Genomic DNA, 23,689 nt, shown 5'->3' on the forward strand with positions numbered 1-23,689 from the left:
CTAGCCAGAAGATTGAGAAGGAAGCATCCCTTAAGCAGTAGCAATAGTATGTATAAATAGCTATGTCTGAGCATGATCGGGAGCCTTGTACAGATAGATGGGCATCTTTAATATGTCATATAATAATATGTCATATAATACGTCATATAATAATAGGTCATATTTAAATACGACTGGAGTGCAAGGTCAAGCTAGGGACTCTGAAGGGAGGCTTTAAAAAAAGGTACCTTTAAAACCAAAGAGCTTGCATGTCCCTTTATCAAGTTGAAGAAACTGGAAGACCAGCAAAATGTTAAGCACAGAAGAAGCTGGTGGTTGTAATACTTTTGCTCTGATAATCACTGATATGATTTATTTCATGTTGACGTACAGGTAAGGAGAATATGTGAGTTTTATGAAAGACATGAGTTCTTTTTTTAAATTTAAATTCAGTTTACTTAACATATAGTATATTATTAGTTTCAGAAAAAATTTAGATTAATCAGTTGCATATGACGCCCTGTGCTCATCCCATCACATGCCCTCCTTAATGCCTATCACCCAGTTACCCATGTCTCCTCCTCCCTTCAAGGAACCCCCAGCTTGTATCCTATAGTTAAGAATCTCTTATGGTTTAGCCCCTTCTCTGTTTTCATCTTTTTATTTCCCTTCCCATCCTCTATGTTCATTTGTTTTGTTTCTTAAATTCGACATGAGAGTGAAATCATATGTTTGTCTTTCTCTGACTGACTTACTTTGCTTAGCATAATATCCTCTAGTTTGATCCATATCGTTGCGAATGGCAAGATTTCATTCTTTTTGATGGCTGAGTAGTATTCCCGTGTGTGTGTGTGTGTGTGTGTGTGTGTGTGTGTGTGTGTGTATTACATCTTCTTTATCCATTCATCTGTTGATAGACATCTGGGCTCTTTTCATAGTTCGGCTATTGTGGACATTGCTGGCTATAAACATTGGGGTGCAGGTGCCCCTTCGAATCATGTTTGTCCTCTTTAGATATATACGCAGTAGTGCGATTGCTGGGTCATAAGGTAGCTCTATTTTCAACATTTTGAGGAACCTCCATGCTGTTTTCCAGAGTGGCTGTACCAGCTTGCATTCCCACCAACAGTGTAGGAGGGTTCCCCTTTCTCTGCATCCTCGCCAGCATCCGTCATTTCCTGACTTGTTAATTTTAGCCATTCTGGCTGGTGTGAGGTGGTATCTCATTGTGGTTTTGATTTGTATTTCCCTGATGCCGGGTGATGTGGAGCATTTTTTCATGCGAAAAGACAATGAATTCTTAAGATATTTAAAAGGAGACAAACAGAACTAACAAAAAGTTATGGCCTTAAGAATCAGCTTGAGAGAAATGGGCTGTTTTACAGGAATATATCCAACCTAACAACTGAGCTCTAATAGGTTTCCTAGGCCCATAAATGCGTGCGGCTCATAGTAATGTAGACAGACCCCTGGCTAGAATAAAACTTTGGAAGCAGCTCTCGACAGATAGAAGTATTTAGTATTTGAAAACGGGGGGCACTCAACAAATATTCAATGAAACTAGTCATCTAGAAAAAAGGCAGAATTGGATCCCTGCCCCACACTTCACAACAAGATACATTCTAGGCTAACGAAACCCATCTCTGTACCTGTACCTATAGCCCGTTTTTAATTGTGCACATGCACTTCCTTCCCATTTATCCTCTTCTCCAGAGCCACCTAGTACTTTCAATTTCTGACTTTTGGGGAATTCTTTTTGCAAATTGGGATAGTTCTCCCTTCCTTCATGGCTGCTTTGCATTTGTTTTCTCCGCAGGGCTCTGGCTTGCTGCTGTGCAGGCTCTGCTCAGCACCACTCCAGGGAAGGCCTTCACTTTGGAGTCTGAGTGAGCAGTGTCCACTAGATTGGGACAGTGCACAACCTGCACAGCTGGACACAGGAGCTCGCTCTGTTTCTCAGATCCACTAAGTCCTTGGCCCTTCATCTGTTTTTTTCCCTAGTTGCCCAGATCTTGTTATTGTCTCTTTTTACCTTTTCCCATCCATGTTGGTCTACACCCTACAAAATCCCTTTGCTATAGTTTATGTGGGGTTTTAGGAGAGGCTGGAAGTAGTTTCATACATTCAATCTACTTGTTTCGCTCAGCACTCTCCTAAAGCATCACTTTTGCAAGGAGAAATAGAATTCTATGCACAAGAACTGGGAACCTGTTTTACTTCATGAGACTATTCTAGCCTCAGGTATAGTAACTACACATGTTACTTTGTCTAAGTCACTCTGCCCTCTGGGGCTAAAGTTTAGTTGTCTATAAAATGAATTTGGACTGGATATCTCAGAGTCCCTTCCAGTGGTTACAGTTTGTACCTGTACAGGTTGATGTCACCCTAGCACAGTCTTTCCTATCTGTTGCTTTCTCAATGAATATTTACAAGAATTCCCACCAAGGAACAAAGTTATAAGCCTCTCTTTCAGCACAACCCTCCAAATTATTGTTTTTTTAATTGAAAACCTTCTTTTCTTAATCAAAAAAGGTCCGTTGTATATTTAATACAAGCATATACTAAACAGGAGAATTCACCATTTGAGGTGTAGTGAATTAAATTATTCTTATTCTTGGGGATAAAAAATGAGGGTTAAATTATAGAGATATAATCTCTCTTTTTCTCCCTCTTTTTTTTTTTCCTCCAGTGGTCCATGAACAAACTCAGCTCATGAGCAGCCAAAATTTTCAGCTCGCAATTACACTGTAAGTCAGCCAAGAAGCTCATCGTGGAGTGGTTCTATGACTTTCATAAATATCTAGTTTAAAAAAAAAAAACAAACCCAAAAACCAAAAAACAAAGGCAGCCCAGATTTGGGCTGGGTTAGTCAGAGTTCTATAAAGATAGGTCCATGTAACCTGCAGTGGCAGCTTCTCACCTTCACTTCTGGCTTTTTAAGCCACCAGTCTGCAGATTTCAAGGATTCATTCCCACTGTGGGGTTTTCTAAATTGGAACTTGGGAATCGAAAGAAAAGCCATGGGGACGGATGGAACTACGGCTGCTGAATTCATGATGCTGTTTTGGAAACTGACCGTCCTGCACAGCTCCAGGCAAAGAGGAATCCGAATCAATGAAATCAGATACTTGCCAAAAAGTGGCTCAATTTTTACAATGTAGCATCGTATCAAGCATATCAGCTAATCATTTTCCATGTCAAAACTTAAAACAAAAAAATGATCTGAAGACATTCGAAATTATTTTTTTACTCCATCCTATGTTTTTAATTGAACTTAGTTTGTGCCATAATTTTTAAAAGCAGGGCTTTATCTTTTAATTAAGGCAGATGTTTTACTTTGAGGCCACAATAATACAAAGGAAACCCACTGTCACTAAAACATTTAGAAGATTCTCTGTAGGTGGTACTAATTGTGGAGTGTAAAGTAGCTATTAGCAATATAAATGTTCATAGAATATTACCTCCTTCCCTGAAAAAGCTGATATAAAAGGAATGCAGAAATAACACTGGCCTTTACTGCATCCTCACAACAACCCTTTGATGTAGGTATCTTGATGCCTGTTTCACTGATGGAAAAAAAAATACTCTCAGTCCACTGGATGCAGTAGTATTACACCTACTTGACCTACTTTCTTCTCTTGGATTTCATGCACTGTAAAGACATGGAGAGAACTGAAGCAGAGAGCGATAGGATCCACTTAATATTCTAAAAGATCACCCTTGCTGTTAAGTGAAGAACAGATTGGTAGGACAAAGGGTGGAGGGAATCTGGAGGAAACTATTGTAGCAAAACAGACAAAACGTGATGATGGCTTGATACAGCAGCAGGGGTGGAGATAAGGGGACCCACTGAAGAAATCTTCTAGGAAGAGGATACACAGAAGGGTGATGGGCTGGGCAAGGGCGGCAAGAGAGGAGAAAATGAAGGATAACCCCCACGTTTCTTTTATTCTTTTTTAAGATTTAATTTATTTATTTGACAGACAGAGATCACAAGTAGGCAGAGAGGCAGGCAGAGAGAGGGAGGGGGAAGCAGGCTCCCGGCTGAGCAGAGAGCCCGATGCAGGACTCACGGCCCCAGTCGAAGGCAGAGGCTTAACCCACTGAGCCACCCAGGCACCCCTTACCCCCACATTTCTTGAGTAATATAGGTACCACTTATTCAGCAGGAGGAACTGAAGATGAACCAGTGGGGAGAGATCAGGAGTTCAGTTTTGCGTGTGCCACGTTTGAGAGGCCCGTGAGACTCGCAAAGGGAGATGGGGTCGGCAGCTAGATACAGAAGTCGGGAGGGCAGTACGTGAAGTGAGAGGCTTCAGCAATTTGAAACCATGAGAGTAGATGAGGTGTTTCCAGCGAAAGATTATAGAGAAAAACACCAGGGACAGATCTCCCCGGAATACCAAAACCTACTGCCAAAAACTCAAACTCATGCCACCAACATGATTCGTTCTGCCTGTGCCATGTTTTCTTTTAAAGTATGAATTAGTTACCAATATTTAAATGTCAGGCTACTTTACATACAAATTTAGATTTGAAATTTACCTTGGAAAAATAAATACCTGGCAATATATGCCCAATTCCTGGAATGAAATCATTGAGGGGAACAGAGGAAGGGCTGTCCCGCTTAGTTCAAGTCAAAGACAGTCTGGGTCCCCACAGCCGTCTAACAGTCTGCTGTCCTGGTTCATGGTACTTGGCCATGTAGAGAGATCAGCTGAAAACCTCATATTTAGGGGGAGGGCAGAAGAACACCAGAGGAGGGTGAGCTCCGAAAGAGCCTGAAAGTGGCCAGAGAATACTGTGTCATTGATTCATTTCCTTCTTTTCTTTTAAATATATTCTGTTTTACCTCCTCCATAGACACTGACTCACCATTAACAATCCATACCCAAGGAAATGAGGTACTGTGAGTATTACTGATTTGGTTGGGTGGGTTTTAAGGCTAACTGTCATCTTATTTCACAGTCTTGAGTGTCTTTATCACAGCATTAACGAGCATCTGATGAGAAGATGGGCAGAAAAGACTCCATTTTACATGGAGTTTTGTAACCTATTTTCTTGACCCCTAACTTTCATACTTTTCCAGATGTAATTGTAAGTACAATCCAGCAGTAGCCTGTGATTAACCAAAATATTCTTAGTGTTGGGACTTATTCCATTTAATCCATAAATTATAAATATCTTTGGCTTATCTTTCTTAATATATAAATATCTTTGGCTTATCTCTTAATATATAAAAAATTACCTAAATACTCACAGTTTTCCTTTGTGAAATGGGCATTGTAGTTGTAGTTCTGCTGTGGGTTTGGTATAAGGGTGTATAATAAAATGTGCCTGCATGACCAAGTTCCCTCCTGAGAATAGAAGAAGACTCTGAGATCTGCGTCACCTGGTGTTGGGCATACCTCGTTTGTCCCTGGCACTTCCGTGGCTCAGCCCCATGTCCCTGTCAGTATTCTCATTTCAGAATCCCACCATGCTCCTCCTAAAATAGGACACACTTAGTAGATATCTGTAGCATTGAACTTGAACTAAAGTTCTCTCTGGCCACTGTAGGGCTCAAGTTTGGTATTTTATTAGCTAATAACAATCTTAATGCTTATTGAGTATTTAGTACATGCCTAGGATTACACTAAGTATTTAAACAGATTATCTAATTTAATATTCAAAATCAACTTATGACATAGTATTATTTCTATTTTCAGGCTATAAAACTAGAGCTCAGAAAGGTTAAAAACCTCCTGAGCTTAAACTGCAAGTAAGACTTAGAAGTAGAATTTGAGCCTAGATCTGACTCCAGAGTCCATGAATTTGACTATATCTATACTTCTTGGTGAGATTCTTAACCTGAGGGTTAGTGGACTTGCGGGGGCACCCAGGTACCTAAAATTCCATACATGTTTATATGGTCACACACATACATACATTTTTCTGGTATGAGAACTGCATTCACTAGATTCTTAAAGAACCACACAAAGGCTAAGATCCATTCACTGAAGGGATTTTGTATCGTGGGTGAGTTGGAGAACACACTGCCGTATGCAAAAAGAGTGGCTTGCCTTTCTTTTCAATGCATATTTTGGTTGACATTTCACTGCCTATATGTTCTATTTATTTGACATGACACTTTTCATATGAAGTCACTGCTTTCCTACTTGTTTCTTTATGATGGTTATTTGAAGCTCAAGCAGAAAATTATCCTTCCCAGAATGAAGTTTGATATTTACTGCCTGTCTTATGAAAGAAGGCGTAGAGCAGGAGCGGGCTGGAATAAGTCCTCCTCTGTTAAGAATAAACAAACATTGCCCTCAGAGTAAGTGTTCTCTGTGTTGAAAGAAAATAAGGTGGTGATGAATACAATCCCTCAGGTGTCCCGATTCTCCAGGAGGTCTGGGGTTACATGCTGGGAGCTGCTCTGCATGGCATAAAAGCTGATTTTTCCCCATGTACTTGAAAAATAAGGTCTCAGAGAAAAATGGCAGCCTTCCGTCCACTGCAACCAATGCTTATCTTCTTGAAAATAAGGTATCATTTCCAATCACCCCTGTATGATGCAAGAGCACCACGGGAGGGGGGCTCAACCAGATCGGCGGGCTTAGAACATTATCTTATCATCTCTTCTCAGAAATGTGATATTTTAGAGCTGAGGCACTACCTACATACTCCCTGTCATAATCTTGGTGGGCAAGTTAGTTCAACTTCAAATGCAGAGTGTTTTCAATAAGGAAATGTGTCCCTTTCGCAAGGATCCCTTGCCTTATCTCTTTTGCCTAACAAGAATTTGAGTAGATCAACTTCTGATTAGGTTTAAATCTTCCCTCTCGGGAGGGGCTTCTGCTGTGAGAATGACAGGCCCGAAGGCCACTTTCCTCAGAGGCTGTGCAATAATATCAATAATAGCTAGAATGTGTTGACTCCTTCCTACACGTCTGGAAATGACATTAAAAAAAATTTTTTTTATTTACTTATTTGAGAGAGTGAGAGAGAGAGCATGAGAGGGGAGAAGGTCGGAGGGAGAAGCAGACTCCTGCGGAGCCTCAGGCCCGATGCGGGACTCTGTGTGGGACCGGATCCTGGGTCTCTGCGATCATGACCTGAGCCGAAGGCAGTGGCTTAACAAATTAAGCTGCCCAGGAGCTTCTCACAATGACATTCTGAAGTAGCTGTACGATGACCCCGATGACTGCTACACATTTTACAGGTAAAGCCAACTTGTCCAAAGTCAAGTGCACAGACAGGGGCAGAAATGGAATTTCTACCCCAGCCTGCGATATTGGCAACTATGCCTTTCTGGAACACAGAGCTGTCAGATCTTTATGTGGCTGTTAAGCTGTTCTTACAGACAACACTTGGCTACGTCTGGGAACTAAGTATTCCAGGGCTACAATATAAATTTATCCATCTGGGGACACCTGGGTGGCTCAGTTGGTTATGCGTCTGCCTTCGGTTCAGGTCATGATCCCAGAGTCCTGGGAGCGAGCCCCATTATGGGTTCCCTGCTCAGTGGGGAACCTGCTTCTCTCTCTGCTTGCTGCTACCCCGCTTGGGCTCTCTCACTCTCTGACAAATAAATAAAATCTTTAAGAAAAAAAAAAGTATTCATTATAAATTTATCCATCTGGCTAGGTCACTTTGAAATTGTTCTGATAAAACCAGTGCCTTGGCCTCTTTAGGTTCTTGCTCCATAATGATAAATAGATGTGTGTGGAGGTCAAAGGGGAAAAATTTGTTCTTCCCGTTCAGGTGGGAAGGTTTAAAGCATTATTTTTATGCGAACTTGGTGAAGGAGAACTCCCGGGAAGCTTACATACTACTATCACATCATTATGATTTCACTTTGCTTTTATCTCTTTGTCATTGGTTTTCCGTCCTTGGGACACTTCACGCAGGAAGGGAATGATTTCGTCCAGTTGCTCAGACTCCATATAGATTTCATGAACAGTTCATTCATCGAGTAATTCCTCATTAAGTGCCAAAAGAAGGGACAATGTGCCTTTTGTGATAGTTTCATATTAGTTTGTGCAGGAAGGGACATAAAGCCTAGTGAACATTTATTAACATTATTAATAGCTATTTTACAATCTCCCATTAGTACAACCTACAGAAAACCTTAAGCATTAAGCACAGTATCTGATATATGGAAGGATCTTGATAAATGTGAATATAATTGGAATTAAAAAAAAGTAAAGAAAAGTGCAAGATTAGATAGATTTAGAGAGGTAGGCAAATACACAGATGTACCCATTTTTATAATTGTATAAAATTATCTACAGACTTCATTTATTCATTCATCAATTTATTTAACCACTCTTTTATTCAACGTGTATTTACTGAACAGCTTATTAGATAGGCACCCAACACTGGAGATGAGCTGTGAGGAAATAAAGATGAACTAAAACAGACTCTACTTTTATGTTGAATTTGATCTAGTAAGACTTGCTCAACACAAGTTTAATTCAAGGTGATACTTGCTAAAGGTAATATGAATAAAATGCTAAAGAAACAGAGGCGTGGGGAGAATTTTGCCTCCAACTGGGTAACCAAAGGGGTTCACGAAGGAGGTCACAGGTAAACCAGTGGTGAGATCTAACTGGCACTGGAAGTATGGGGAGGAGGGAAAACGGGATTCTTTTCAGGGGACCCAGTGTGGCCAGGTGTCATCAGAGTATACGCCAAGGCATGTGGATTGGACTGTAGCTTAGGATATTGGACGATGGTGAGCTCTGTGCTGGAAGTAGCTCATAGCTACTCTGCACCCTGCCTGCCCTCTCCAGGTTCACGGGGAGCTAGAAGACCGGGCGCTGCATTTCCCAGACTCCTTTGCCAGTGGGCTTATGTGAGGTCCTGCTAAGGAGGGAAGCTACCATACTTCTGGTTTGGGTTGTGGCTTCTGGAAGTGTTGGCAGTGGTTTCAACAGAATCAGAGTGGGGAGGAACGGGAGTTCCTAGGTAGCCTCGATGCTGGTGGCTTCCCCAGGAGAAGCAAGACAGCTCTGGCAACATCAGAATAGTGGGCGCAAGCTCAGGAGCTCTTAGTGACACCAATGGATACACTTTTTTTTTTTTTTTTTAAATCAACGTTATTGAAGCATAATTTACCTGCAATAAATTGCATCTGTTTAAAGTGTGTAATTTGGAGCACCTGGCTGGTTTGGTTTGTAGAGCGTGTGACTCTGGATCTCAGGGTCATGAGTTTGAGCCCCATGTTATACATGGAGCCTATTTGAAATAAAAAAAAAATAATGTATAATTTGATGAGCTCTGATGGATGTATATATCTGTGCAACTACCATTATAATCCTGAGGGTGTTTTGAAATAGTGAGCACTTCTATTATTTTCCCAGGGCCCCTTACTGTCAATCAATGCTTCTGTTACTGCCCCGAGGTGACATCTAAGCTATTTGTTTGTTTTTTCTAAATAACTATCAGATTTTTTCAACCCTGGTATAATGGACATTTATGGGTGGATCATTCCCTGCTGTGGGGCGGGGGAACGTCCTGGGAATTGTAGCATGTTTAGCAGCACCTCAATTTCTACCCACCCTCCCTCTCCCCAGCTGTGACAACCCAAAACGGCGCCAGACATTGCCAAATGTCGCTGGAGAGGCAAAATCACTCCCAGCAAAGAAGCAGGGCTCTGGTTTCAGGTGCATTTTCTATAATGCCATTTTATAGCGTGTACTCTCTGGTGTCGGGTTCCTTTCACTCAGTACACTCATTTTGAGATTTGTCCCTGATGCTGCATATATCAATAGTTCATTTCTTTTTATTGCTGGATGATATTCCCTTGGGCGGATGTATCCCAGTTGGCTTATCTACTCACAAGCTGAGGAACATCGGATTATTTCCAGTGTTTGGCTGTTGTGAATCAGGCTGCTATGAACATTTGCTTGCAAGTCTTTCTGAGGGCATACATTTAAAAATTTTTTTTTATTTAAACCCAATTAGCCAACATACAGTACATCATTAGTTTCAGATGTAGCGGTCAATAATTTATCAGTTGCAGGTAACACCCAGTGCTCATCGCATCACGTGCCTTCCTTAATACCCATCACTCAGTTACCCCACCCCCCACCCACCTCCCCTCCAGCGACCATTTGTTTCCTTTAGTTAGGAGTCTCTCATGGTTTGTCTCTCTCTCTGATTACTTTCCATTCAGTTTCCCCTCCCTTACCCTATGATCTTCTGTGCTGTTCTTATATTTCACATAGGAGTGAAAGGGCATCAATTTTCATTTCTCTTCAGTAAACACCTGGAAGTGCATTGCTGGATCTGTATGGTAGGTATATGTAAACTACACAGAAAACAGCCAGACTTTGTGTGTGTCAAAAGACACAACACATTAAATTCACTCTCAAAACAATTTTCAAGTATATAGTGACATACCGTCAAGTATATGTACATTATTGTGCAACAGATCCCCAGAACCCTCACCTCTAGCCCTCCTCAGACTCTCTCCTTTTTTTTTTTTCCTTTTAAAGATTTTATTTATTTGAGAGAGTGAGAGAGAGAGCACAAGGAGGGAGAGGGGCAGAGGAAGAGGAAAAACAAGCCGCTGAGCAGGGAGCCTGATGCAGGACTAGATCCCCGGACCCTGATATTGTGACTGGAGCCGAAGGCAGACGCTTATCAGACTGAGCCACCCAGGCACCCCTTCTCTCCCTCTTTCTACAAATAAGTAAGTCTTTTTTTAAAAAAAAGAAATGCCACTGAGATTTTGATAGGAATTGCATTGGACCTGCAGATTACTTTGGGTAGTATGAACATTTTATCATATTAAGTCTTCTAACCAATGACTATAGGGTATTTTCTCATTTATTGTGTGTCTTTTAAATCTCTTTTGTAAATGTTTTTTGATTGTTTTAGAAAGGGGATAAGGGGGGTGGGAAGAGGCAGAAAGACAATTTTAAGCAGGTTCCATGCCCTGTGTAGAACCTGACACAGGGCTCGATCTTACAACCCTGAGATCATGACCTGAGCTAGAATCAAGAGTCAGATGCTTAACTGACTGAGCCACCAGGCATCCCTCTTTTGGCAATGTTCTATCGTTTTTAGTACATAAGTCTTTCATCTCCTTAGTTACGTTTATTCCTAAATATTTTATTCTTTTTGGTGTTATTGTAAATTATTGTCTTAATTTCCTTTTCAGTTTATTCACTGTGTTATAGAAAAGCAATTGTTTTTGTGTGCTGATTTTGTATCCTGCAACTTTGCTGAATTCATTGATTAGTGCTAACAGGAAATTTTTTTTTTTAATTATTGAATCTTTGGGATTTTCTAGATATTAGATCATGTCATCTTCACACCTAGCTATTTTTTTTTCCTTCCAATGTGGACGCTTTCTATTTTTTTCTTGCTTTACTGCTCTGGCTAGGCTTTCCAGTACTAGTCAAATAGAAGTGATGAGGGTAGGCATCCTTGCCTTGTTCCTGATCTTAGAAAGCTTTTAGGTTTTCACTGCTGAGTATGACGTTCGCTGTGGGCTTTTCATATGTGACTTTTAATACACTGAGGTAATTTCCTTCTATTTCTAATTTGTTGAGTGTTTTTTAAATCACGAAAGCGTGTAGAATTCTGTCAGATTTTTTTCTGCATCAAGATGATCCTGTTATTTTTATCCTTTGTGCTATTCATGCGGTGAATCACATGTTGAGATCTATGATCCATTTTAAGTTAATTTTATGTACGGTGCGAGGTAAAGCTTGACATTCATTTTTACCCAAGAATTTTGTGATCAGCTTCTTATATTAAATTCCCTTCTTTTTAACTACCAAGAGTGTTTTCATTTTCCCGACTGGTCTCCTTGATTATAGTGACGAGGTTGGAAGGATAGGCTATATGAAAATGCTGGGGAATTTGAAGGCTAGGCTAACATGTCATAAATCTTTTATTAACATACATGGGTTATATTACGTTGTGCATAAGAAGTACTTGGTTAAATCGCTGAAAAATAAACAGTTTCAGTTTCTCTCTCAACAAAATAGTAATAATAATACTTTTTTGGCAGAGCGTAATGAGATCTGTTACATTTATGTAGAGATAGACATACGCATGCCCACACACAGCACTTTGCACCACCGTGTATCCAACAGGTGCTATGTCAGATGATGTCTTGATATTATTGTACTTAATAAATTTACTCAGAACCTGCTCTATTCCTTTCCCATGAAGACTCTTGGCATCCTTCTTTGTCCATTAATGTGCTGGTAAGACAAGGGGTACCCTCTCTTTCCCTGTCACTATCCTCCTGTTCTTGTAATGTCCTATTTCCTCAGTGTTCTTGGATGCAGGCTGATGCATCAACATTTCTTCAAGAGCTCATTTGCCCTGTGACAGCCCTATCCCTCCTGCTTGTAGCAGTGTCACCCTGACACAAGATAGCCTAACCCAAGAGTCAGAGGAAACTAGAGAACAGGGCTCTGAGGGAAACACAGAGTCTGGCTTAAAGGTCAAGCTACAGAACATGGCCAACTTGGGAATCTTTCCCTTTGCTCTGGACTGAGGGAGGGCAGAGGTAGGAACACAGTTTCTTTTCTGAAAGAAAGAAGCATTTTAAATAGGGACTCTGCTGAAATATAAGTCCTCAAGAAGAGCAGAAGCAAACTGCAAGGTAATACATAGTTGAGTGCTAGAGACGAGACACTGCCAGGAGCACATTTGGGTCTCTGTATGCAGGCATCATTTCACATCAATCTGTTCTCCTACCACAATCAATTTCAAGTTTTTTTTTTTTTTAAGATTTTATTTATTTATTTGACAGACAGCGAGAGAGCACAAGCAGAGGGAGCAGCAGCAGAAGAGGGAGAAGCAGGCTCCTCGCTGAGTAGGGAGCCCGATGCCGGACTTGATCCCGGGACCCTGGGATCATGATCTGAGCCGAAGACAGACACTTAACTGATTGAGCCACCCAGACACCCCTCAATTTAAAGTTTTTACTATGATTATCATTTCTGGCCATTCTGACCATCTGCCCCACGGAGCACATGGAGAAGCCTGCTTATAAAACTTCAAGACTGAAAGTCATTTGTTTAGAGGAACCCCTGGTTGCCTCTATCTCCTCCACCAAATACAGCATAATTCACCTTTGGCTGCTGTGAGGATAGATTAGGACCTGGTGTTTTGGGGCAGGAGGGGAGGACTCTAAGTAGTGGCACAAACAAGCCCTCCAAAACTGTTAGATTCATCTCAGCTAAAGAGGCCCAATGTTCTGACCTAGAGCACGAGTTGATATCCCAACAATAAACTACTGAAATTTGCAGTAATTGGGATGGCTATGCCTTCCTGGAAAATCTAATGGATTCTATCTAAAGCACATAGCTTTAGCAAGAACAGTGGTCCAGTCATACATGATAAGATGATAATCTAACCCATTCCTCTGGCTCACAGAACACAATTTCTAGCTCCTTGTGTTTAGGGTAGAAAACAGAATTTTAATCAGTATTTGGCCATGCAATGGGAATTCCTTGCCATGAGTTTAAGGTAAAGATAGAGGAGATACAATGATATAATGTGATATAATGATTAGAAATATATATTTGATTATTCAGACGACCAAAATCTATTTCTCAGATGTATTTGAACGTCATCCAGTTTCTGAAAACACATCCGAGCCATAAAGGTGAAATGGGTGTCTTGTTATGAATGAAGGTGGCTTCTGAGACTCAGCCAAGGGCAGGAAGTCCAACCATGTGGTTAGAGAGCCAGAACGTTTCGTCCTGCCCTGACCTCCAGGGAGAGGAGAGGGGCTGGAGGGTTGAATCAGCCGGTGACTTAGTCATGAACTACGTAATGAAGTCTTCATAGAGACCCAAGAGGACACCTTTCTGGTCCCTTTTTTTCTAAAAGTTTCCACATGTGGGGAACCAGAATGCTTCAGAGCCAGGCGCCAAGCTCCGTGAGGATAGACGCTCCTTTGTTTGGGACCTCACCATAGGTATCTCTTCCTCATATCCTTTACTAAACGTTATCATATCCTTTAATAAACTGGGAAATATAAGTGTTTGCCCAAGTTCTATGAGCTATTATAGCAAATTTTTAAGAAAGATCTATTTATTTGGGGTGGGGGAATGTGGGCACACAAGCAGGAGGGGCAGAGGAAGGGAGAATCTCAAGCCGACTTTGTGCCGAGTGTAGACCCAGAACATGGGCTTCCATCTCACATCCCTGAGATCCGGACCTGAGCCGAAACCAAGAGGCCGATGCTTCACCAACTATGCCACCCAGGTGCCCCTGTTCTAGCAAATTAATTGAAACTAAGGAGGAGGTTGGTGGAACCAAAAATCTGTAACTGGTCAGCCAGAAGCAGGAAGAAACAGCCGGGGCCTGAGACTGGCATCTGAAAAGGTGGGCGGGGCCGTGGGTGGGACTGAAGCCTTAACCTGGGGAATCCACACCATCTCTACATAGATGGGGTCACAATGGAGTAGAACGCTCAGACACGCTGCTGGTGTCTCAGAAGTGCTTGCTCCTGCTGTGTGTGTGGAGTCTCCACCCCCAGCTGGAATTGGATGGGGGAACATTAAGCTGGTCAACCAGGGAAGGGGGTATGATGGGAAAAGAGGAAGATGAGGTGGGGGATTTTTTTTCTTTTTTCTTTAGATTTTATTTATTTATTTGACAGAGAGTGAGTTCACAAGCAGGCAGAGGGTCAGGCAGTGGCAGGGGGGAAGCAGGCTCCCCGCTGAGCAGAGAGCCTGATGTGGGACTCCATCCCAGGACCCTGAGATCATGACCTGAGCCGAAGGCAGAGGCTTTAACCCACTGAGCCACCCAGGCGCCCCGAGGTGGGGGATATTAAGCTGAATCAGGCATTTGTCCTCCATTCTGCCCCTTGGGGAGAGAAATCACTGCTCTTCCACTCTCGTGGGCCTTCTTTCTTTCATAACCAAGCAGATAAAGCCAGAAGGGCCTGAGAGTTTCCTGATCACCCACTCATGCCATCAGATGAGGTAACGGACAGAGAACTTTTAGCCTAGTTTCTGGTTCAGAGAAGCCCTTAATAAAATGTAGGTGTTGATGGTGGTACTGATAAAGTTGGAGCTGCTCTTCCGGTTGTTTGCAGGGGCATAAACCCATCTCCCCCACTTTCTTTTTTTTTAAAAGATTTTATTTATTTATTTGATAGGCAGAGATCACAAGTAGGCAGAGAGGCAGGCAGAGAGAGGGACAGAGGAGGAAGCAGGCTCCCCGCTGAGCAGAGAGCCCCGATGTGGGGCTCTCTGGACCCTGGGATCCTGACCAGAGCCAAACGCTGAGGCTTTAACCCACTAAGCCACCCAGCCGCCCCTCCCCCACTTCTAAGTGAGGAGGCAGACAAGGAATCCATTGTCACAAGCTGGTTGAATGGTACAATGCTTAGTATTAGGTCAGTGTTGAGATTAGGTGTTCTAACTTAAACAGCCCTTTCCAACTATTTCCCTTTTACAAGCACATTCAACAAAATCTTGACAAATGGGGATTCAAGAGAAATAGCAGTGATTCTCCAGAGTGAATTCCCCGTATGGGGGGGAGGTAGTTGGGGGAGGAGGCAGGTACCAAAACTTTTCATGGGGAGGGATAAGATTTGTATGTTTACCCAAAGGGAGGATGGCTTTCTTTTTTGAAGTTGGAGAATGTTGAACTTTAAGGTGAATATTTAAAAAAATCATTTGCATTTCATTTTTTCCCCAGATATTAAATTAAATCATTACTTTATGGGAGATTTTTCTAGATTCACTATCCCTACCACTAATCATTGGTTAAAAGATTGAAATCCTGCCTGACTAGAGGGGTAAACAACCTTAACTTGAGTTAACCTGAGTCTTCTTTAGCATATGAAAGTTCCTTGGGAGACTCCCTTTTTCCTGATCTCCCCCAACCCCACAGTATATAATCAGCCACCCCTCACAACTCCCCTGACAACTCCTGGGCAGCTCTTTCTGCCCAGGGATCCTGTTCCCAGGGCTTTAAATAAACCACTATTCTGTACCCTCCCCACCCCCGCCAAAAAAGATCGAAATCCCTAAATGCTTTATATGGTTTTGGTACCTCTTTAAAAATCTCATGGTATCTTGAAGCAGATTTTCTTGGTGGGGGTCAGGGAGATGGGGATAGATACTAAAAATAAAGTCACAAAAGTGCAGGGAGTAAGACAGTAACCAAACTGCTTTGTCTCCATCACCAAGCACTGACACTTACTGATTTTTAGGTGTCTGTCCAATGTCCCCTCCTCAGAGAAGCTGTCCTTGTCTGTCTGACCTAATAGACCCTAACCATTCTCTAATGCCTTACTTCGCATTATTTTAATTTTATTTTTGATAATCCTATCTTAATTTTATATTCCATACATTATGTTCTTCTGTCTTGTTCAACGCAATGTGATCCCCATGAGGTCAAACACCACATCGCTGCAAGATTCCCCGGCACAGGAAGAAGGGTCTGAGTTATAACAGGCTCTGAATAAATATTCAGTTCATAAATCATGTTCTATTTCAGTCTGTCTTTTCAGTACAAGCAAAAACAACAAAGTCACATTCGCTCCCTTTGTACCTCATTTCCAGTTTTAAACTCTCAACAAAGCAACCACTAATAAACCTGACATGAGTCTTCTAAGTACATTTTACACAAATGTGTGTGGGGGGGTGCACACGCATGTGCACATATATCTATGCAGGTAAGAAATACATCTATGAACAAGTCAAGTGCTATGTTGTGTAAGCAATAAGTTTTTTACACAAATGAAAGCTTGCTGTACATGTTATTTTTCAACTTATTTTTTTAAAAGATTTTATTTATTTATTTATTTGACACAGAGAGAGACAGAGAGAGAGAAAGAACACAAATAGGGGGAGTGGGAGAGGAAGAAGCAGGCAGGAAGCAGAGAAGGGAGCCTGATGTGGGACTCGATCCCAGGACCCTTAAGGCAGATGCTTAATGACTGAGCTACCCAGGCGCTCCTTCAACTTATTTTTTTTTTCCTCAAACTTGTTTTTCAGATTTTTTTTTAAAGATTTTATTTATTTATTTGACAGCGAGAGATCACAAGTAGGCAGAGAAGCAGGCAGAGAGAGAGGAGGAAGCAGGCTTCCTGCTGAGCAGAGAGCCCGATGCGGGACTCGATCCCAGGACCCTGGGATCATGACCTGAGCCGAAGGCAGAGGCTTAACCCACTGAGCCACCCAGGCGTCCCATTGTTTTTCAGATTTAATCATATTCTGTATTTAATTCTTTTTAAATGCTGTTAAAGAGTCCATCTAAAAGTATGCTATATTTTATCTGTCTTTCTAAAATGGAAGACATTTAGATTCTTCATGATTTCTGAGTATTACAACAAATTTTCCTTGTATGTATCTTCTAGTACACTGTCTGTAAATGTTAGTTTTCTCTTCCTTTCCTTCTTTTCAGAGTAAGAATACACAATCACTTTTTTCTCTAGGGAAGGGGCGTTTTAAGGAGTTTTATATAGCTCCTAGATGCTATGATTTCTTTGGGCTTCCAGAAAATAAACATCAGAAGAATAAAAGTGTATTCCATGATTATGGCAAGGGTCAAGGGTCGATGAGGATGGAGACGAGGGTGGGTAACAGCACCGGTAGAAAATGGTAGATTTGGCCCAGAATTGTTCTAACACCACTTTTCACATTTATAACTATTATTATTGTTGTCATCATCATCATCATCATTATTCACTCATTATTTGCTTTCATTTATAATGTTCTGTCAAAGATTTGAGTTCACTGGAAAGCCGGCTGCCTGAATCTCAGAAAGGCTCAGTTCGTCTCTCAAGGTCTCCTGAAGTACCAGTAAGTGGCTGAGCTAGGACTTGAACTCAGCTCTCCTGTTCTTCCTTGGGTGGTTTTTATGGTGTTTTTTGCTTTGCTAGAGGTCCAAAGGGGTCTACTGTGGGAGGAACCTGGGGTCTGAGTGTGGTGCCCGAGGATGGTGATGATGATGGAAGGGACGACAGTGACGGGTACAAGGAGAGCCTAGACTGTTCTTTCCACACCGCACTTCCCCAGCTCCCCTCCAATACTAGCATTTAGTGTGGCAATATTCAGAGGCAGACAACTAGTTAATAGGGGTAATGGATCTTTGTGGAAACCATTTGTTAAACCCCCTCATTTACTTTACTAATCTGATCTTCATTTCCTTTGCTCATCTGATCTTTATTTCCTGGAAAGCCAAAACAAAACAAAACAAGCAGCTAGTAACTATAATGAACTTCAACGAATGCCTCGTCCTAGGACGATATAGTAGGAGGGAGGTAGACCAGAACATCACTAGACCCCGTGGTGGGGACTTTTCATTTCTCATTAGCCTCCGCAAAACCAAACAGTTTATCTCTTAATGACAATTGAACTGTCCTACATTTGCACTGGGTTTGAAAATGGGTTTTGCTAGTAAAAACCCAAATAAAAAGAAGGGCATGGGCCAATGCCAGCCTTCCGCACAATGGCAGTTTGCATCCTGCTGATTTGGTCTCTAGTAAGTGGGGTAGGGACTCTTGAGTGATTTTCTTCTTGGCTCCTGCCAGTTCCTTCCCATGGGGAAGGGTGTGGCCAGAGGTCAGAAAGTAGCGCTGCCCACCATGATGCTGCTACTCCTTTTCTGAAGAGTGCCTGTAATCCACAATATCCCTGACACCTGATTAATAGCACTGCCTTATTTCAATATTTAAATATTCCACCCATGCATGTGTTTTTCTCTTAACTAGAGCAGATTGTTAGCTCTGGGAGGGCAGGGGTTTATTTACATAGACACAGCCAAACCTCCATCCCCAATGCTATATAAATAAAAGAAATATAATGGTTACCACCTACATGCATTAAATGAAAGAATGGAAAGATGTGAATAAATCATGTTGGTTTTAAAAAGGCTAAAAACAGGATGGGAGACTCCTCCTTTTCTTTTCTTTGATTCAGTTGACTCCATGCCCAGCGTGGAGCCCAGTTTGGGGGTTGAACTCACGACCCTAAGATCAAGGCCTGAGCTGAGATCATGAGCTGGGTGCTTGGGGTGCCTAGGTGGCTCAGGTCATGGTCCTGGTCCTGGGATTGAGCCCCACACTGGGCTCCCTACTCAGCGGAGAGCCTGTGTCTCCCTCTCTCTTTCCCCCTGCTCGTGCTCTCTCTCTCCTCTCTGTCAAATAAATAAATAAAATCTTAAAAAGAAAAAAAAAAAAAAGAGCTGGGCACTTCACTAACTGAGACACCCAGGCACCCCCTGGTCATCTTTCTAATAAACATTCCCAAGTTTTCATTGATATGAATCACAACTATGGATCAAATTTAAAAAACCATTGGGACTATGCCCAACTGACTGAGCCACCCGGGCACCCCAAGCCTCCTACCCTTCTAATTTCAGTGCTGTGTGGGAGAATGTTACATTAGGACATCAAGTGGGCCCGTAAAATAAGCTAAGAGAAATAAGATCTAGACTACATGGTAAGTGAGGTAAGTGTTTCATTTATTTATATGGGCCAGGAATCTTATTCTTTTTCTTCCCAGCCCCATCACCCTAGTAGGTATCTTCTAAGAACATTTTTTAGTTTCTTGTTTCTCTTTAATGGTTCCAGAGTTATGCTTAGCGCCTGAGAAGAGGGCCACCTCTGTGGTATTCTGTCACTGTGGCTGACATGGGTGGGGGTGTGGCTAATTCAGCTGTTCTACCAGAAGCTTGCTAAACTTAAAAATGAAGAGATGAGAAGAATTCAAAAGATACCATTTCTGGGTGGACCATCATAGGGGTGAACATAGCTACGATAAACACAGGACTAGGAAAATGCCTTAAAACTCAGCAATTTTCTAATATTAAGGACTGAAAACCGAAAACAGAGGCATTTCATCCTAATATCCTTGAATATGTATTTGAATGGCCAAATCCCCTGAACAAGCCCACCGGGAGTCTGTGGAATTTAATGTGGGGTTAAGGTCGTAGCATTTTCTGCACCAGCCCAAGAGTGATCATTCCCCCCTCTCTCTGTAAACTAATGAAAGCTACATAAATCCCTTACGGAGACAAAGCCTTTAGCAGATCTGGCAAATGAGACCTATTTAGAAAAAAAAAAAAATATAGCACTTGGCAAAGTAACTTCTCCTTTGCACACATCTGTTTTACATCTGTTAGAATCTAAATTTCTTCAGAGGAGGGGCAATTTCATCCTAGTTCAAAACACACATTAATAAACATGATACCACATCACCAACATCGTTGGCAAAGATGCTTTGTTTAACTGATGAAACTGACTTCTATGTTAACTTTGGGTGAGGTTGTCTAGATATTCTCAGAGTACTTTATAATGTCTTTTCCTGCAGTTATACTTAGTATCTTTTCTGATCCTTGCATTACAGAGAGTCATTTCAACATGGGGCTTATATGGATTCTGAATTTTGATTTTTTTTTGGATCATGCAGCTATTATTTGGAGAGATTATTGATGTTCACAATGAATTCTCCTGCTGGCTTCTCCCCATTTTTTTTAACCCCATGTTGGCCTAAATATTTGTCCAGGACAGAGCTTCTGGCCAACCCCCTTTGACTGCTGCACGCTGTGTTTATCCTTTTGCCAATGTTCCCTGGTTGCACATAATGAATGAACATTTTGAACTTGTATTTCTGAAGGGTCTATAGACACAAGTATAGACAGTGTCCCAAATAAGAGGTGTTGTATTGCTGGACAGACCTTACCACTTGGTCGTCAATGTTTTTTTTTTTTTTTTCCTGCTTGCAAATAATTTACGTGACTTTGCCACAGAAAAACAGCTGCCTCACACTATTGCCAAAGTCTCCTGTAACATGGGCTGTTTTGCCAATAATGGTAAATAATGGCGCAGGGTGGTTAAAAAGTCCATAAATCCCCAAATCACATGTAACCCACTCATCTGGTGCTGAGCTGAGTTTCCATGGATACCAAGGGACTGTCTTCAATTTTGGAACTCACAGAGAGAGAAAACTCCCTCGCTCCCACAGGATCTGCAAGCCTAGAAAAAAGTAGCAAGAGTCCTTGAGAACCATCCTTTTACAGACCCTGTTTATTAACCCACTGGAGACCAAGGCCCAGGCCACCTTCACTTTTCTTATGCTCCCCTAGGAGAAAAATCTCCTGGAGAGGGGGTAATGGGCAGCATGAGAGCTGGTTAAGATTTCTGAGACTATTTTTCCCTGTAATTCCAGCATCAGAGGTGATTATATTTTTTCCATGTTATGGCTGCATTTTTAGAGATAGGGTTTCTATAAGAGGGGGATGCATATTTAGGCACTGAGGGAATCCTGGAAGTAGAAGATGAGCACGCTGTCAGCACAGACATGCATCAGTGTAATGGCAAAGTCCCAACAATAAGACTTGGAGGATAAAAACATGCTCGACTTCAAGAAATCAGCTGTATACATAATGAGAGCAGAGTCGTGGTTCCATATTCTCCATAATGGTTAATGTTCATCAAGGTAAAAAAAATTAAAAAGAAAGAGTTCTTACCATTATTACCTCCTTACAAGTACAGCTGACCCTCAAACAATACAGGGGAGAGGGTGCTGACCCTCACACAGTCGAAAATCTGAATCTAACTTGTGGCTGTCTCCAAACTTAAGTACGGATAGCCTGCTGTTGACTGCAAGTTTTCTTGAGAACATAAACAGTTGATTAATATACACTTTGTGGGTGGTAAGTATTAGATGCTGTATTCTTACAATAAAGCTAGAGAAAAGAAATGTTATTAGGAAAATCATTAGAGAAAATACATTGATAGTACTGTACTGTATTTATTGAAAAATATCTGCATAAAAGTGGACCCATGCAACTCAAACCCATGTTGTTCAAGGGTCAACTGTATTCAGCTCCCCAAACATATTTTCTACACTGTCTTGGACACAAGCTAATGCTGCTTAGCCCTTACGAACTAATTAGTGCTATGCTACAGATCTTCGCTGCCATAAATTCGAAAGAACTATAAAATGTAACCTTGTTGCCTTATCCTTTTTCAGCAGTTAATTTTACGACACTAAAGACCTCTTTCCTCAATAAAGTTATACAGTTGAGAAAACCAATTGTGATTTTTTTCTTCCCAAATTCATCTTCTGTTTTACTGGATCAAGGACTTTAGTATCTCAGGATTGTTGGAAGTATTTTCTGTACAGAAAACACTTCCCGTGTGCCTAGGTGGCTCAGTTGGTTAAGCGGCTGCCTTTGGCTCAGGTCATGATCCTGGAGTCCTGGGATCAAGTCGTGCATCAGGCTCCCTGCTCAGTGGGGAGTCCATTTCTCCCTCTGACCCTCCCCCATCTCGTACTTGCTCTCTCTCCAATGAATAAATAAAATCTAAAAAAAAAAGAAAGAAAATTGTGGTTTGGTAGATCTGGGGTGGGGCCAGGAGTCTGCACTATGATTACAACCCAGACAGATGTTCAGATCACAGCTGAGAAATCCCAGTGTGCTGGAAAGAGCCTTTGGAGAGAGTTATCAGAGCTCTTAGCCCAGCCTGCCATTTATTCAAGGTGGGACTTCTGGTGAGGCTCCTGGACCACTCTCACATCGGCTTATTATTTATTTTTTTTAAAAAAGATTTTATTTATTTGTCAGAGAGAGAGAGCACAAACAGGGGAGTGGCAGGCAGAGGGAGAAGCAGACTCCCCGCTGAGCAAGAAGCCCGATGCAGGACTCGATCCTAGAACCCTGGAATCATGACCTGAGCAAAGGCAGATGAGATGCTTAACCAACAGAGCCACCCAGGCTTCCCATGTCAGGTTCTTATATGTAAAACAGTGGTAATAATTGTGAAGATTAAATAAAATACCCTGAAAGTTCTCTGCAAGGTCTTTGCACATGGTCAATGTTTCCAATACCCGGGTTCCCTCTATCTCTTCCACTTTAGACAAGAAAGAACATTTTTTAATACTTTTGTGGACCAGACCCTTTTCCAAGCAGTTTTGATTATATTTAATCCCATGAGGCAGGTGTTCTTATTGCTTCTGTTTTATAGGTAAGGGAATGGAGCCTCACCTGTATGTGAGAGATGTTGAGCAAACTGCCCAAGGCTGGGCTTTAACTTAGCTCTACTACCTAGAGTGTACATTCTGTACACCAGTACAAATCAGGGACAGGGAACTTGAAAACCTTGCTGCTGTCTAAAAAGACCCACCCTTCCCTTTCCAGCACCTCTGCCATTTGGTCATGTTCCCTGATGCCTCACTAGCTGACAATGACCCCTGCACTCAGTGTGGACAGAGGTGTACCCAGCTGTAACTTGGCTATAATTGTGTCCTTCTCTTGTAGGGCACAGGGGAAAGGAGTTCACTATCTAAGACGAAGGACTGCCTTACCTGTAGGGGTCCCTTTCCTTTTTCCAGATTTTAGGGAGCGTAAAAGTCCGTTAAAGAAACAATGATACATAAATTTGTTTGGGATGCTCTTCCCTCTCTGGCAAGTGACCGTGGAACCACGGTTTCATTTTCAGGAGCCCTAACCTGAGAGTCGTGACCAGAAACTTCACTGATCCCTGCTGAGACGCGGCGAACCACCGTGACACAGAGTGGAGCCTACTGAGTCTGGCACATACACCTGCGCGGGCACGTGCGTGCGCCATATAAACGTAAGATGCGTACGTGCGCGTCACTCCCACCTGTGCGCACGCGCACACCACACTCTGCACCTATGAGAGTGCTTGTCGGCGGGTGTGTTCTGGCACCGTCCGTGCGCACACGTGCACGCTCTGCGGATGATACTAAGCTGGTAGTGA

The 23,689-nt window shown here is 42.0% G+C and overlaps 1 protein-coding gene across 3 annotated transcripts in view; it reads right to left on the reverse strand.

The window, feature by feature from the left end:
* RNF150 (ring finger protein 150) overlaps positions 1-23,689 on the reverse strand; it is a 306,711-nt gene that overhangs the window by 48,396 nt on the left and 234,626 nt on the right. The window contains exon 7 of one of the 3 annotated variants that reach the window (XM_032333470.1): positions 22,748-22,819. The exons of the other annotated variants lie outside the window; for them this stretch is intronic. Within the exon in view, the coding sequence (XP_032189361.1) occupies positions 22,748-22,819 (72 nt within the window). The remainder of the gene's footprint in view (positions 1-22,747; positions 22,820-23,689) is intronic. 3 annotated transcript variants of the gene reach the window in all.

This window comes from Mustela erminea, chromosome 2 (assembly GCF_009829155.1).
Source record: "Mustela erminea isolate mMusErm1 chromosome 2, mMusErm1.Pri, whole genome shotgun sequence".
In the NCBI taxonomy this organism is placed as follows: Eukaryota; Metazoa; Chordata; class Mammalia; order Carnivora; family Mustelidae; genus Mustela; species Mustela erminea.